The 13,301-nt window shown below is 36.5% G+C and overlaps 1 protein-coding gene across 4 annotated transcripts in view; it reads left to right on the top strand.

The window, feature by feature from the left end:
- The window catches only part of ACSS3 (acyl-CoA synthetase short chain family member 3), a 64,897-nt gene that overhangs the window by 30,776 nt on the left and 20,820 nt on the right, over positions 1-13,301 (top strand). For all 4 annotated transcript variants that reach the window (XM_059846850.1, XM_059846853.1, XM_059846851.1 and 1 more), the window contains one exon: positions 267-370. In XM_059846850.1, the coding sequence (XP_059702833.1) occupies positions 267-370 (104 nt within the window). The remainder of the gene's footprint in view (positions 1-266; positions 371-13,301) is intronic.

The raw sequence follows: 13,301 nt of genomic DNA, 5'->3' as shown, positions 1-13,301 counted from the left end.
TTACTTTAACTAACAGTTGCTTGCCTCTGGTCTCCCAAAGCCTTTGCATTCAGCAGATAAAGTTTATTTTATATGATGAAGTATTAGGTAGCTTAAATTAATGCTGCAAATATTCTAGTTGTTACTTAGTAGGAAAGAGAAAACAAAAAGTTCTCCTTTGTCTTTTCCCTTGATCTGGGACAGTGGCCAGAGACATTTATTGTCTTCATTATCTTGTTTTCCTTTCCATACCCAGATCAAGATACAGACTTTATTTTTATTTAAAGGTTCAGAATGATGTTTGTAGCTGGTGAGCACTGTGATGTGGACACACTAGAATGGTCAAAAAGAGTCTTCAAGGTACCTGTCTTGGACCACTGGTGGCAAACTGGTGAGTGGTTTAAAATACCCTTTGTAAAATACAGTGAGTATTTTCAGACTTGTTTCCTGATTCTGAAGGTGAAATTGTTTTTTCTCGCAATGAACTTGTAAATAAATGTAAAAAAGAAAAAAATCAAGCAGGAAGAATGTTTTTTGGAAGTGGTCTGAAAAGTGACTTCAGGGTATTTTTAGAAAAACGTGACATTTGTAAAAGCTATATTAAAAAAGAAGGTATTTTCTGGTACCCATGCTTAAAAAAAGAACTTTGTATCAGTATTTTCCCAGGTGTGTTTTATGTTTTTTGCAAGTGTGACCATTGTGTGACAGACTTTTTGCTATTTAAGTCTTTTAGGTTTTTTCGCATATACAATTTGTGTAATTGAAAACAAACTATCTGCTGCATAGAGTAGACTCCTTGGTCTTTAATACTGTTCTGTATGGATGTCATCCAACTTCTAGTGATTATTTGAGAGTGTTTCCTATTTGTTTCACTGCAATGAAGGAATAGGAATGAAGGTTTCCTGGCAGGGCTTGCTACTTGTACCCTTTCCTTGTCTTACTTGAACTGTGGAGAATTGAACACAAGACTCCAGATGTGGTCTCACTAGGGCTGAGCTGAGGGAGAAGATCACCTTGCTCAGCCTTCTGGTCACATTCTTCCCGATGCACCCTAGGGTGCCACGGGCCCTCCTGGCCACAAGGGCACTGCAGGCTCATGGTCACCTTGTCATCCACCAGGACTCCTGGGTCCTGGAGCACAGCAGCCTTTGCCACAGGTGAAAGCAGTCTTCCCTTCTGCTCTTCACTCACCTCTGCTTTAGCAGAATACAAAATAAATGCCATTAATTGTGAAAAAACAAGCATTTCTGTCACGTTCATCCTTATCTGTCACTTGTCAAAATGCTGAAAGTGGTTTCTGTGCTGGAATAGCCATTTCAACCAAACAGTATTGGATTTCAGTACATGAGGTTAAAGGTGTATGTACTGAATGTGAAATATTTTACAGAATAGATAACTGGCTGTTTAATTCATTAGAAATAGGCAAGGTTAGTGACTGATGACAGAATAAGGACCTACAGATTCAGAAATAAAAATTCTCTGAACTATCTATAAAATAAAAATGCAGCATGGTAAAAACACAATAAAAAACCCTAATCACTTCTGTCAGGAGGAAGTTGAAGCTATTGGCTGTGTTATATAGAACTAAAGTTTTTAAAATGCATTTTTTTGTAACAAAATGAATTCTATTTTATTTTGGCATGTAATTGCAGCTGAAGTTGTAAATTGCTGTTTTGTTATACCTCAGATTGAAAGTTTCTGACTCCTACATTTGAAAATGCTTTTGACCTTTGCTAGTCTGACAAATTGGTACTTATTCCCAAAGCTGATATTTGTCGGCATTCTTCCAAAACAAGAGCATTGCAAAACTCTGAGAAATTCTGACATTTTAATTTTGCTCGAAAACTGTAGATCTTACTTAGGCAGTTATGTTGGCTCTTTGAGCTGAGGCTAAAGCAGAAGATGGAGGAGGAGAAGTATCTGGGTAAATAGTGTTTCTTTCATAATGGGGTAATTTCTATTCCTTTGTTAATGACTGAGAAAGGTAAGGAAAGGATGAGTTTTGTAGAGATGAGAAGTGACTGTCATCATTTGGAGATGGAAATGAGTATGGGGGAAACAAAAGGCTGACAAAAGTATTATAAAATAGGAGTGTTAACCACTTCCTTCTTCAGGTTTAGTAAGATGTCTTCAAAGCACTTGGCCTCTTAGAAATAAATTAGTATGGACAAAGAAACGTGGATTTCTTTATTTGTTCTTGAAAGATTTATGGTGTATATTTGAAATCACTGTGAATTGAAACAGTACTTTGAAACAGAAGAAAGCTTTCATTAAGGGACTTCAAAGCAGCTACACCCAGAAAAGCTGATTGCTTAAAAGTGATTTGTGTCAGTACACCTTCATCAGTAAGACTCATTTTAAATGTTAATGTTTGTGGTACAAGTGTAGTAAGCACATCTTGCAAACTGTGAATGTAAGTCACAGGATCAGTGAGTGTTCAAGGAAGATTTCAGGCAGTAAGGACTGGGAAGAACTTGCTGTTTTCTTTTGAGAAATGGATGAAAAATGTTATTTTCTGATCTTCTGATCCTATGCAAACTGTACCTGGAGAGAGGATAATTTTGTTTGGGTTGGTGCAGGTGCTAAGTTTCTGCTTATTTATACAAATTGACAATTAGCACATCAATAGCAATTTTCATCTTCAAAGTCATTGTGCAAACACAAGCAATTAATGCTTTTGACACCCCTGTGAAGTAAGTACAGTTATTCCAGTCTTGCAGACACTAAATAGAGAAAGAAGAGTATCCTGCCCCAAGATATCCCAAAAGCCTTAAATTCGGTGTCCAAAAAAAAAAGATTTTTTTTTTTCCAGAATTTTTCTGGTCTTATTTACATAGATTTTCTGATTTTTTTTTCTGAATGGGAACTGGAATGCACCTTTTGGACCTTGTTTTCTCTCTCTGTGTTCTAAGGCAATGATATAGTTGCTCTCTTTTAGTATTGCAGGTAGTTAAATTACAAGGTGCCTTGCCAAATTTATTTGAAGTAGCCTAAAGAGTGTTTGGGTTGTATCTGGTGTGTGACTACCCACATTCTGAGGGAGGAGCCTCAATAGACAAAGAAATGTCAGTGTGGCTTACCTTGATTTTGGAGCTAACTTTGAGTTCTAGGAAAAAATAAAGGGAAACAGCCAGGAGGTTGAGCTGTGGAAGCAAAAGGCTCTGAAAGTTTTGTTAAACATCTTCAGCTGCTTTCATGTTAGCTAAAAAAATGAAATTCTGCCATATCACTTTTGACATTTTGAGAAAATGGTAAGTCAGATTTCTATTTCTTCATAACAAGTATAGGATATAAAGAGTTTTTTCCTCTTGATGTTTTTAAATAAAAATGTTTTGAGACTCTGCCTTTGAGGATGTATAGGAAAATTCAGATGAAATATAACTGAAGCTGAAAATTCAGTGATAAAATATGGCTTGCATAAAATCTCAGTGAAGAGAAATGTTTCCATAGAACTTTAGTTGAGTACTATGGAAATGAAAGTTACAGAATGTGCAAGTGTAGTAGGCTCAAACTGGAGTTATGTACTATTTCCTGAGTATCAGCTCACTAGCAGGCAAAGCTATGAAACAATTGTGTGCGTTTTGTGTTTTCATGGAAGCAGGCTGCCTTAACCAGTAAGGAGTAGGTTTCTGCAGCAGGCATTAGGACAAAAATCAAATGGTGCTTGATACATTATGGCTGCTGACAAGGAAGATTATATTGCACGTTGTATTATAGTGCACATTGTATTGGATATTCTGAGACAGTTTGATAAAATTTTCGGGTAGGAATTCTCCAAGTTCTGTAATATAATTAATAGTGTACTCTATCCACTTTCAAAATTATTCTTTTTCTTTATCTGTGTCTTACTTTTAAAATATGTAAATGCTATGTTGGTAATATTTTTATTAAGACATACTGCTGTTAGGTAATTATATGTAGTGGTTTAATAATGGTTATACAGAGCTTTTATGAGGACTGAGGAAATGTGTCATTGAATTCAGTGTGAAAAATATGAATCATGAATAAGCGTACTCAGATGAATATATTTCAGTGGACTACTTCTGAGACAATCAAAGCGTTTATTAATGTGATCTCCAAGCAGCATGACGTGGTCCCCAGACTTCAGTTTCCAATGTGTTGCCTTGGCAACATTGTGTACAATCTCCTTCCTATGAGTATCTGGAAAGATGGATTTTGCAACTAAATTGTTAGCTAACCCTTTAAGTTTTGCACTGAAGAACTGTTCTCGAAGTGAATTACCTTGTCAGGGAAGACCTCCATCTCCCTTTTGTCAACTGGATTCCACATTTTGTTCTTCAGTTACCTTCCACTTTGCAGATCAGTCCAGTGATTTTGTTCAATGTTGTGAAAGTCTCAGACCCAAAGCTAGTGGGAAAGGTAAACTAAAGAAAGGATGGCTGTTTGATTTTCCACAAATAGTCAGTTCTTGACATTTTTTTGGAGTGGTAGAAATTCAGTTCTGGAGTTACAGGGACCAGGAATCTGGAGTTGAAATGAAAGAGATGAAACAAATTTATTCCAAAGGCTGGGCAACTGGTTTCGGTTATCAGGTGCCTCAGTGCAGACACAACTACTTTCATGCTTTTTAGGGATGTGTGCATCCTGTCAAGACTCAGATCATATTTTTTTAGTGAAAGCTGATAACCTGCAAACAGTTCTACAGAAGTGGGAGTTACTTGGCAGAAATTTCTGCTGCTCTGCAGTCCTGATTTACTGAGTCCCCTGATCATTATTTACTGGATAACTGAATTTATAACAGGCATTCATGACATTTTCATGTCTCCCCCTGGAGACTCGCATTCTGTCTTTTAAGGGTATGAAGAATATAGATTGTTTCAGCCATTGTTTGCTGTTTAGTAATTGCATGTGGACTGTGTATCATTAGTAGCAGTATCTCGTCATTTCTTTAGTGTCATCTTACAACACCCAATTCAAACAGGTTTTTGGTTGCCCTTATTGAAGGAGAGAGAGGAAACGGTTTTTTTAGTAGCCATAGGCATTGCCAAAGCAGAGACTGACCTTTCAGTTCTGTGTGGTTTTCCCATTCTTGGACATCAAAGAAGGTATGTCTGGATTATATACATATTCTCTAGGGTGGTTTTGGTTTGAATGAATCATTACAGCTTCACAGGTTTATTGTGGCATTCAGTGCTGTTCACTGTCTTTCATATTTCACAAAGTGTCTTTTCTCCAAAAATATGTTTCATTTGAGGGTTGTGTCAAATGTGTATTTCACATGGCTTTCAGTTGTCCAATGCATTTTGGAGAGTGAACCCAGATGCTGGGTCTGGAGTGTTGTGGCTTGAATAAAAAAAAGTTTTTAAATTTTTATTTATGGAATTTATTGCAATTTGAACATGGTAAATCAGTAAATGTACTACATCCTTCTAGTAAAAAAAAATTTAAAAAAGCATGCATCTCTATACTTCACTCTGAAGGTTCTCTTTTCCTCATGGCCATACTCTGCTATTCCCCACTGGTCAGCTCCTCCTCTGTGTTGATACAAATTCATTATTAGCTGTGCCACTGCTAGTCTGCCTCATTTGTGCTGACATTTTCCAATTTAGAATTGATAAAAAGTGTGTATAAATCTTCTCTGTTTCCATTTGGCTTCAGTTTCTCAGTGCTTATGAATCTTAATCTTTTCTGAATGTCTTTCCACATGCAGTCAGGGACAAAATTAATATGGATGAAGTATAAATGTTTTCCTCCTTAAAATTTCATTGATATGGTTTAGATGATTGAAAATAAAAAGAACTGTCAAGCAGTCTTAAGTTATGAAGATGAGCCATGGGCAATATTTAGTGTGCACTGAATATTTGGGCTGCATTTAGGCAAATGAAGAAGATGAGGGGACACGTTTAGGAATGGGTATGTTAAAATAGAATAGTGCAGTCTCATCTCTCTGAAGGAGATGAGCTGTGACAGTGCCTCCAGTTTGTATGAGTGTGAAGATGTTACAGCTTGTTGATCTCTGTCTTGTCACATGGCAACTGCTTTTTTATGTTGCTCAAAGTGAGGGTAGGAAGAGAGTGCTGATAAAGATACTTGAATTGCACAATAGTAATTTTACCTGTCTTTTCCATCTTGTCAGTATTACTATGCATGCAATGTGTTAAGATTCCTCAAAACAATTAAACAGTAAACAGCACTGAGATGTGTAATTACTTTTTAAATTTTCCATTTACCTCTTAGTATTTCGTCATATATCAGTTATGATGTCACAGTAGGGTGAAAATAATTTGAAATTTATTTTGTCTGAAAACATAATTTGATGCATTGCCTGACTTAATGCATTTTTAAACATGTCATCTGACATCTTCCAAATACAGCCAGAAAACTTTCCATTCTCTAGTCTTGGCTGTGATTTTGCTATGGGCAATTTATGAGATGTACATTATAATAGCATATATAATATTTGGAGGCAAAGGACCCTAGTGTACGTGCAAAAAGAATACATATACTTCTGGTGATTCATTACTGGCTTGGCAGTTAGTGATAACCAGTTATTTTCTGCTTTGATTTTAATATTTGTCATGGCCCACAAACCCTTAACTAAACTAGTTGGACCTTCCTTGCAGTTCTATTTTGTATATTTATTTTGTAGATTTCATTTAAATGTGCTTCGAAATCTTCAGAGACCTTGTGTATTTGTATAATACAAACCCCCACAGTTTGTAAGTATATTCTGTGATTGGATAATTATGAAAGTGAGCCTTGGATGAATTTTAATAGATTTGGGCATTGGTTTTATTTTCAAATAAGTGAATTGAATGCAGGAATAGAAGTGTTATATTGGAAGTATTTGGCCTTCACAAGTGTGGTATGTATTCATGGTAATAGATGTGTTATGACTCCAAGTGCTTTAAAGCATTTAGAAAATATTAAAAAAATTCTTGTTTCTCTTCTAACCTTCAATTCTAAGAATAAGCATGTAAATGCTGTCACTTTCAGAAAATACATTACTTTATAAACAAAATGGATTTCTGTTTTGAGAAATGGAATTTCAGGTTTTCAAAACTTTTCGCTATTTTGTCACTTTGTTTTTCTCATAAGTCCATGAATCTTAGTCACACTTTAAAAAAATATTGCTTCATTTTCTATCTATATCTCTTTCCCATGTTTTTTGAGTGAAGTTTCTGCTTTGCAGTTTCTTCTTTGCAGTTTCTGAGTAGAGAAGTTAGGCAGTTAAGAAGAGCTTTTTTAAGGTTCTGTGTACAATTTCACCAAGTGAGAAAGGTAAAATTTAATTTTACTTGGGTGTGAAGAATAGGTGAAAAACACTGTTGTTTTTCCATGAAGCTTACTGTTAACTTGTAGAGGTTTTATGTTCTGTTTTATAGAGTGCTAGTGGGATGAAAAAACATATTTTGAAGCCACTTCAAGATAACACATTCTTCTGATCTTCTGCCAAATGAATGTTACCTAAATTGTAAGCAGCCTGATGGACAAGGCCATGCTTTGTATGTGAGATGTCTCTCTAAATAACATTAGAGCAAGAAAGTCTTAACTTAAAATCTTTCCAGTTGTTTACTGCTTATTCTTTACCCTAGCTTTATTTAAATTTGTGAGGAGTTGAAAAACTCCTTGTAAGACAAGTGTGAAAACCTTGATTACAAATCACCAAACTTGCATAGCTCACCTTAAAGCTGATACTTCTGGAGGTTTTTGCTAAAGTTGACCCCTGCTCCTCACTTAACCATATTTTGTTGTTCTCTACACATCTGATATTTATTGTGTTGATGCTGAATGTGCTTAATTCACAAGAGGAATGATTAAGAATGCAGTCAGATGGAGAAAAAATAAATTATAATTACAGTGAGTGCTTAAGAATTTTTCTGCTGCATGTCATAGTCCTCAGAAGCAAGGAATGAAATAAAATACTAAACAATGCATGAAAAAGTTTTTGAAGTTTTGCTACTAGCCACAAAACCTTTTATCATTTAGGATGACAGACTGTCTTTAATCTAATCTAATGGTGTATAATGTGTGAACTGGATTTAATTTCATACTTCTTTCTGACACTTGATAAAATTGAATCAGGGTATCCTTCAAAATTTACAGTTCTTCAGATTCTTCAGTCCTTGCTGTCTTCTTGTGGCTTCTCTCAGTTTTATGTTATAATTTGCTGTAATACCATGCTAAATATATTTCTATAGAATTTCAGTAAATGTAAGCTCTTTCATAAATTTTACTTCATTTGATGACAAGCTTAAATAAAATGAAGAGGAAATGAGTAAAATGGATGGGGAGGTTCAGAGTATAATTATTGTAGCTCTGAAAATAATTTTCACTAGCTTTTACTATTAGAATGTGGTAAAAGTCATGGCATAGCAATATATACTAACAATATGGGTGCAGCATCACACATCACATTGTATAGGGATTATCCAGACTGTCCTTATCTTTACCCTTTGGTGTTCTGGCATAATAGTGGCCAGTGCTGATAGATAATTAGCATCAAATTCTTTGTACTTTAATACCCAGCATCAGCCACGTGTGCTTAGTCATTTTACACATTAATAATACAATGTGTCATGCACCATCCTGGTGTAGATCTCTTCCAGGGAAGCAGGGAAGAAAGCAGCTTGGCAAATTGACACAATTTACACAAGATATTTCTGAGGCCTTGATGAAGGCCTGGCTGAGCTGTACTGTACAGAGGCTAAAGCAATTATCTGAAATTTTCTTCCAACATCAGTAAGCCTAAGACTGAGCTGGTGCTTGGGCTACCAACCTGCAGCATGACTATCTAGACACAAATTGTCAGGGTTAACAGTGCTAAATCCAAGCTGTGAGTGAGGCAACTTACTGCTACTGCAGTTAGAAGCTTGCTTGGCTTTTAGTGATAAAAGACTGATGGAAACTGACTTCTTTGCTCTGTGCTGTTGTATGCTAAAGGATGAAGGAAATGAGGTCTGTGTGAATACTTGATGATCTGGCCCCTGAACCTTCAGGACACTGCCAGTGTATACTATTTCTGTGATGTGTTACATTCAGTTTTATTTTAAGGAAGCAGTATGGTATAATGTGGTGCAGTTTTTGAGTCCTGTAATTCATCTGGTACTGTGGTTTTCTGTTCCAGAATGCCCAAAAGTTGTTGTCTTACTAAAAAGCTGTAACTTTATTGAATTCTTCATTCGCCCTTTCTGGCATAATGAAAATGGTCACTGTGTGGAAGGAGTCTCTTCAGAGGTATATTCTTGAGGTGTGAGTGGATTTGTAATGAGTTGCTGCCTAAGCTTTCCTGCTTCATAGACTCTTTTTTCCATTTTATCAGTGCAGTCTGTTGCTGTAGTAAGTCCTTTAATTCCCCACAATAACAGCGACAGCCTTGCCAGAAGAATGGCTCAAAACAGCATAGCCACAGTGAGAATTTTGTGTATTATATTTATTGCCTTCATTAATATGTTAATGTATGACAGTTGCTCCTTTTTCTTCTTTCCTTCTTCTGCTACATAAAAACTTCCTATCTCTTTTGTATGCTTTTAGTGTCTCTTCATTGCATTCTAAGAAATTCAAAGCAGATGGCTTTACATGCACCAGCTTAGCAAAGCTCAAGCTCAAATATTCATGCCAAAATGCAATGCTTTTCCTAAGTATTTCCTACCAAAAAAGCTAATATTTCAGCAGCACAGCAGTCTGCTATGTTGAGGAATATGAGACGCAGTATCAGGAGTGTAAGTGGCACAGAGTAAGTAAATGGTAGATTTTCATCTTGAAAGTCCTGAGTTATTTCAAAACTGTTTATTTTGATTGAACTTGACTGTTGACTGTGAATGAGAAAAAGTTTTGAGCACAAAACCTACTAGCTGTTGCTTTGCATAATTTGGCAGAACACAGCTTCTGCAGATCAGGCATGTGTGTAGGTGGAAGCTTTCTGTTTAATAAAGTCACAGACTACCCTAGCTACTCATAGAAGAGTGCACTTTTTGCTTCTGGATCAGCAGCACCTTCTTTGGCATAACAGTTGTTTTCCAAGGTGCAAATACAAAAAAGTTAATGTATCAGACTACTCATTAGCTGTCCAATTTATACTGGATATTTAAATAATATTGAAATAGCTGTATAATGGTATCTACTCTCTGGTAGAGTGGGACAAAACAAAGAAGGTCACATCTGTGATTATCGAGGACTATTTCTTTACATTAACCCTTATCTTGAAAAGAAGAAGCATAAGGAGGGAGTTGGGACACTTGAACAGCCTTGATTTTAAGGCCATCTCTCAGTAACTGTCTTTTCTGTCTCAATGAAGTGCTTTTCATTATTCTCAGAGGTACACCATATTGTTTTCATTATAACTCAGAGCAGATGTTGAATTCCTTTACTAGACTAGCTGTGAAACATTGTTCTCCCAGTATAAAACATTGCTCTTCTGAATAGCTGTTTCATTGTCACTTCTTAAGGTGTTATGCAGAAAGGAAATTGGTTTTATGATCTGGTTGTCCCTGAAAAGCCTTCCACAGCTGGAGGGCAAGCTAACTTGGTAGCTTAGTGAGTGGACAGTTAATGTGCAGATGTTTGCAAAAGAGACTGTAAGACAGACCTACTGTTCTTTTCCTTGCATTAAAAATATGGAAGTTCCTAAAGTCTTCAGCATTGGAAATCTGTCAGAGAATCTTCAACTATAAACAAATGAGTGGCAGGTAAGGGATGTCTGTTTGAATATGCAGAAACTTGCTTTAAGGGATAGGTGGAATACAATGTACACTTGACAAGTGTTATACTTCTTCAGACTGTTGCTGTTTCAACTTTTCAGACCTGAATCTTGTATCCTGCACATAGATCCTGATTTGAATTGTAAAGAAACCAATCCTAATTGAAACCAAAGATGCATAAGCGACTTTATTTATTGGAAATCTATAATAAAGGGCCACACAGTATTTTTATTACACGTAATTGTTAAGGAAAATATCTCTTTTAAATAACACTTAAAATCCTGGGTTCTTCTGAACAGTGATGATTTCTTTTCAGGAGGATTTTGAATTGAATTCCTCTTTAAACTCCGAATGTTTTCTTGGTGATAGAAAAAACTGTTCTAGAAAGAGGCTGTTGTTTCCTAATAGGTTTGGGAAATTGATATTTCAATCCAGCATCCTCTTTGAAAGATAAATGTTGATTTCCCAAGAAATGTGCAGCACAAAGCTTCATGCTGTCCTTTGACAGTACTCCTTTGTAATTCTATATTGAAGGGGAATCTTTAGCATTCAGGAACAGCTAACCTAACCTAAAGAGCAGATGTTTTTGGGATTCCCTCTCTGAATTATTATCTGATCCAAGTACCAAAACCCCTGTATCTTTTTCCATGTATATAAAAAGTCTTACTGCCGTGTGGGAACTGAATGTATGGCTTAGAGATTAGAGCACTGGGTAAATATGAGAATCATATATCCATTGATAATTGAAAAGACAATAGGAGAAAGAGCAACAGTTTTAAAGACCTTTTCACAAAGTTTTAGAACTTGTGATTCTCCAGAATAAATGGACTTTCATTTAGGCTTAGTCCCTGTTGTCCAAAAAGCAGATAAAAAACCAGACAAGTTAGTACAATGAAGTTTCCTTTCAAGTTTCTGTTGATTTCATTAGCAGTGTACTAGAGAGTCAGGCAAACCCAAACTAATTTTCAGTAATTCCTCCACTCCCCTTAGGGTCTTTGGATTGAGATGCTTGATGGGAAATGCTTTTCAATTCCCAGTTCACACCAATGTTACTGGCACATCAGGCTAACACTGGTGCTGTGTTCCCTGTTTCTCAGTAGCAAACCTAATTCCTGTGTTTTGGTGATAGGAGGCTATTGTTCTTGCCTGATCTGCTGCAGTATATTTCGTAACTCTTGCTGTGCAGTATGTAAAGCAACATGTACACTGTGCTTCCACTTCTTCTCCTCACACAGTCAAAAAGGAAACTCTCTGTTCTACTGTCTTTTCCAATTCACTGTTCCTTCTGTTGCAAGTATAAGAGGAAAGTTCTTCAGTATAAATACTGTGCAGAAAATAAAGCTCCAAAACTGTTGAATGTATTTTGTTTTTCTAGAGCTTCTCAGTGTGATAACGGATGGGGTATGGTAGATCATTTTGATATTGTGTCACCACTGTAACTGTAGCCTGGGTGTTCTGTGTGTTAGAAGAAAAGATTCCCCCACAACTGTGCAGGGAATTTGCACTAAGTAGAAGGTGGAATGGGGAAAGATTAGGAAACAACAAAGCCAACTTTTTAGCTTGTCTTTATTAGCATGGAGGGTTGATAATTTTTATTCTGTGTCCCACAGTTGTATTTAGGCCCTAGTTCAGCTGTGCTGTAAATGCTAAGCTTCCACCTACTTACTAACACTGACTGTAAAAACACTGCCAGAGTCTGTAAGTTTGTTTTTTTTTTTTTTGCTTCTTTAATCACTTGAATAGTCACATAACTTCTGAAGGGGAAGATGAATGCTCTGGAGGTTGAAAAAATTCACAGCAAAAATTACTTTAATTTTACTGGTTCAAGCATACTGAAAATAGGTTTGAACATACTAATTAGAAATATATATACATATACATCTACATCTGCTTTGGTTGCTGGGTGGCATGGACTATGAATTCCAGGCCAAGTGACCTGAGACATCATCAGAATGATACAGTCATGTTTTTAAAGTAAAGTCTCATCCTGTGTTCCTGCTAATATCTAAAACCACCTACACTTTGTTTTTTGTGGCTCAGAGTTACAGCAGCATTTCGAAGTAATTTCTGTAGATTGTTTCCTTAGAGGGGAAGAGTGAAAAGAACTGGGATTTTTTTCAGTCTTAGACTCTTTTATATGACTTGATAGTATTTATTCTTCTTCTATGGTAACAACTCTGGAAGTATAAAAATGTTATGTGAAAAGAGAGGAAGGTGAGGAGGGAAGGATTTCTAGCAGCTTAACTGTGGGGATGATTAGGAAGGTGTCAGCATTACTGGAAAGCATTGATGACAACTTTCTGGCACTGGTGGAGAATCCCCTGAGGAGTGGTGTGCTCCTCAGCCTTATACTTACAAACGGGTAATGAATGCCTTGTTGAAGATGTGAAGGTTTAGGGCAGCCTTGGATGTAATTACTGTTGTGGAATTCAGTAGTGGGCAAGGAGGAAACAGAACAGCAAGGCTGTAATCATGGACTTTGGGAGATCTAACTTTAGCCTTGAAAGGTCTTCTTGAAAGAATCCGGTGGGAAGAGATCCTGCAGTGAAGAGGGTTCCAAGGGAGCTGATTGATATTCAAGGACCACTTCCTCCATACTCAAGAATGATGCATCCTGATGAGCGAGAAATCGGGCAAAAGGGGAAGAGATCTATGTGGATG

This window comes from Haemorhous mexicanus, chromosome 5, assembly GCF_027477595.1.
Source record: "Haemorhous mexicanus isolate bHaeMex1 chromosome 5, bHaeMex1.pri, whole genome shotgun sequence".
NCBI lineage: Eukaryota > Metazoa > Chordata > Aves > Passeriformes > Fringillidae > Haemorhous > Haemorhous mexicanus.
The sequence above is the reverse complement of the archived record's forward strand: the minus strand, read 5'-3'. Positions and strand labels throughout refer to the sequence as shown.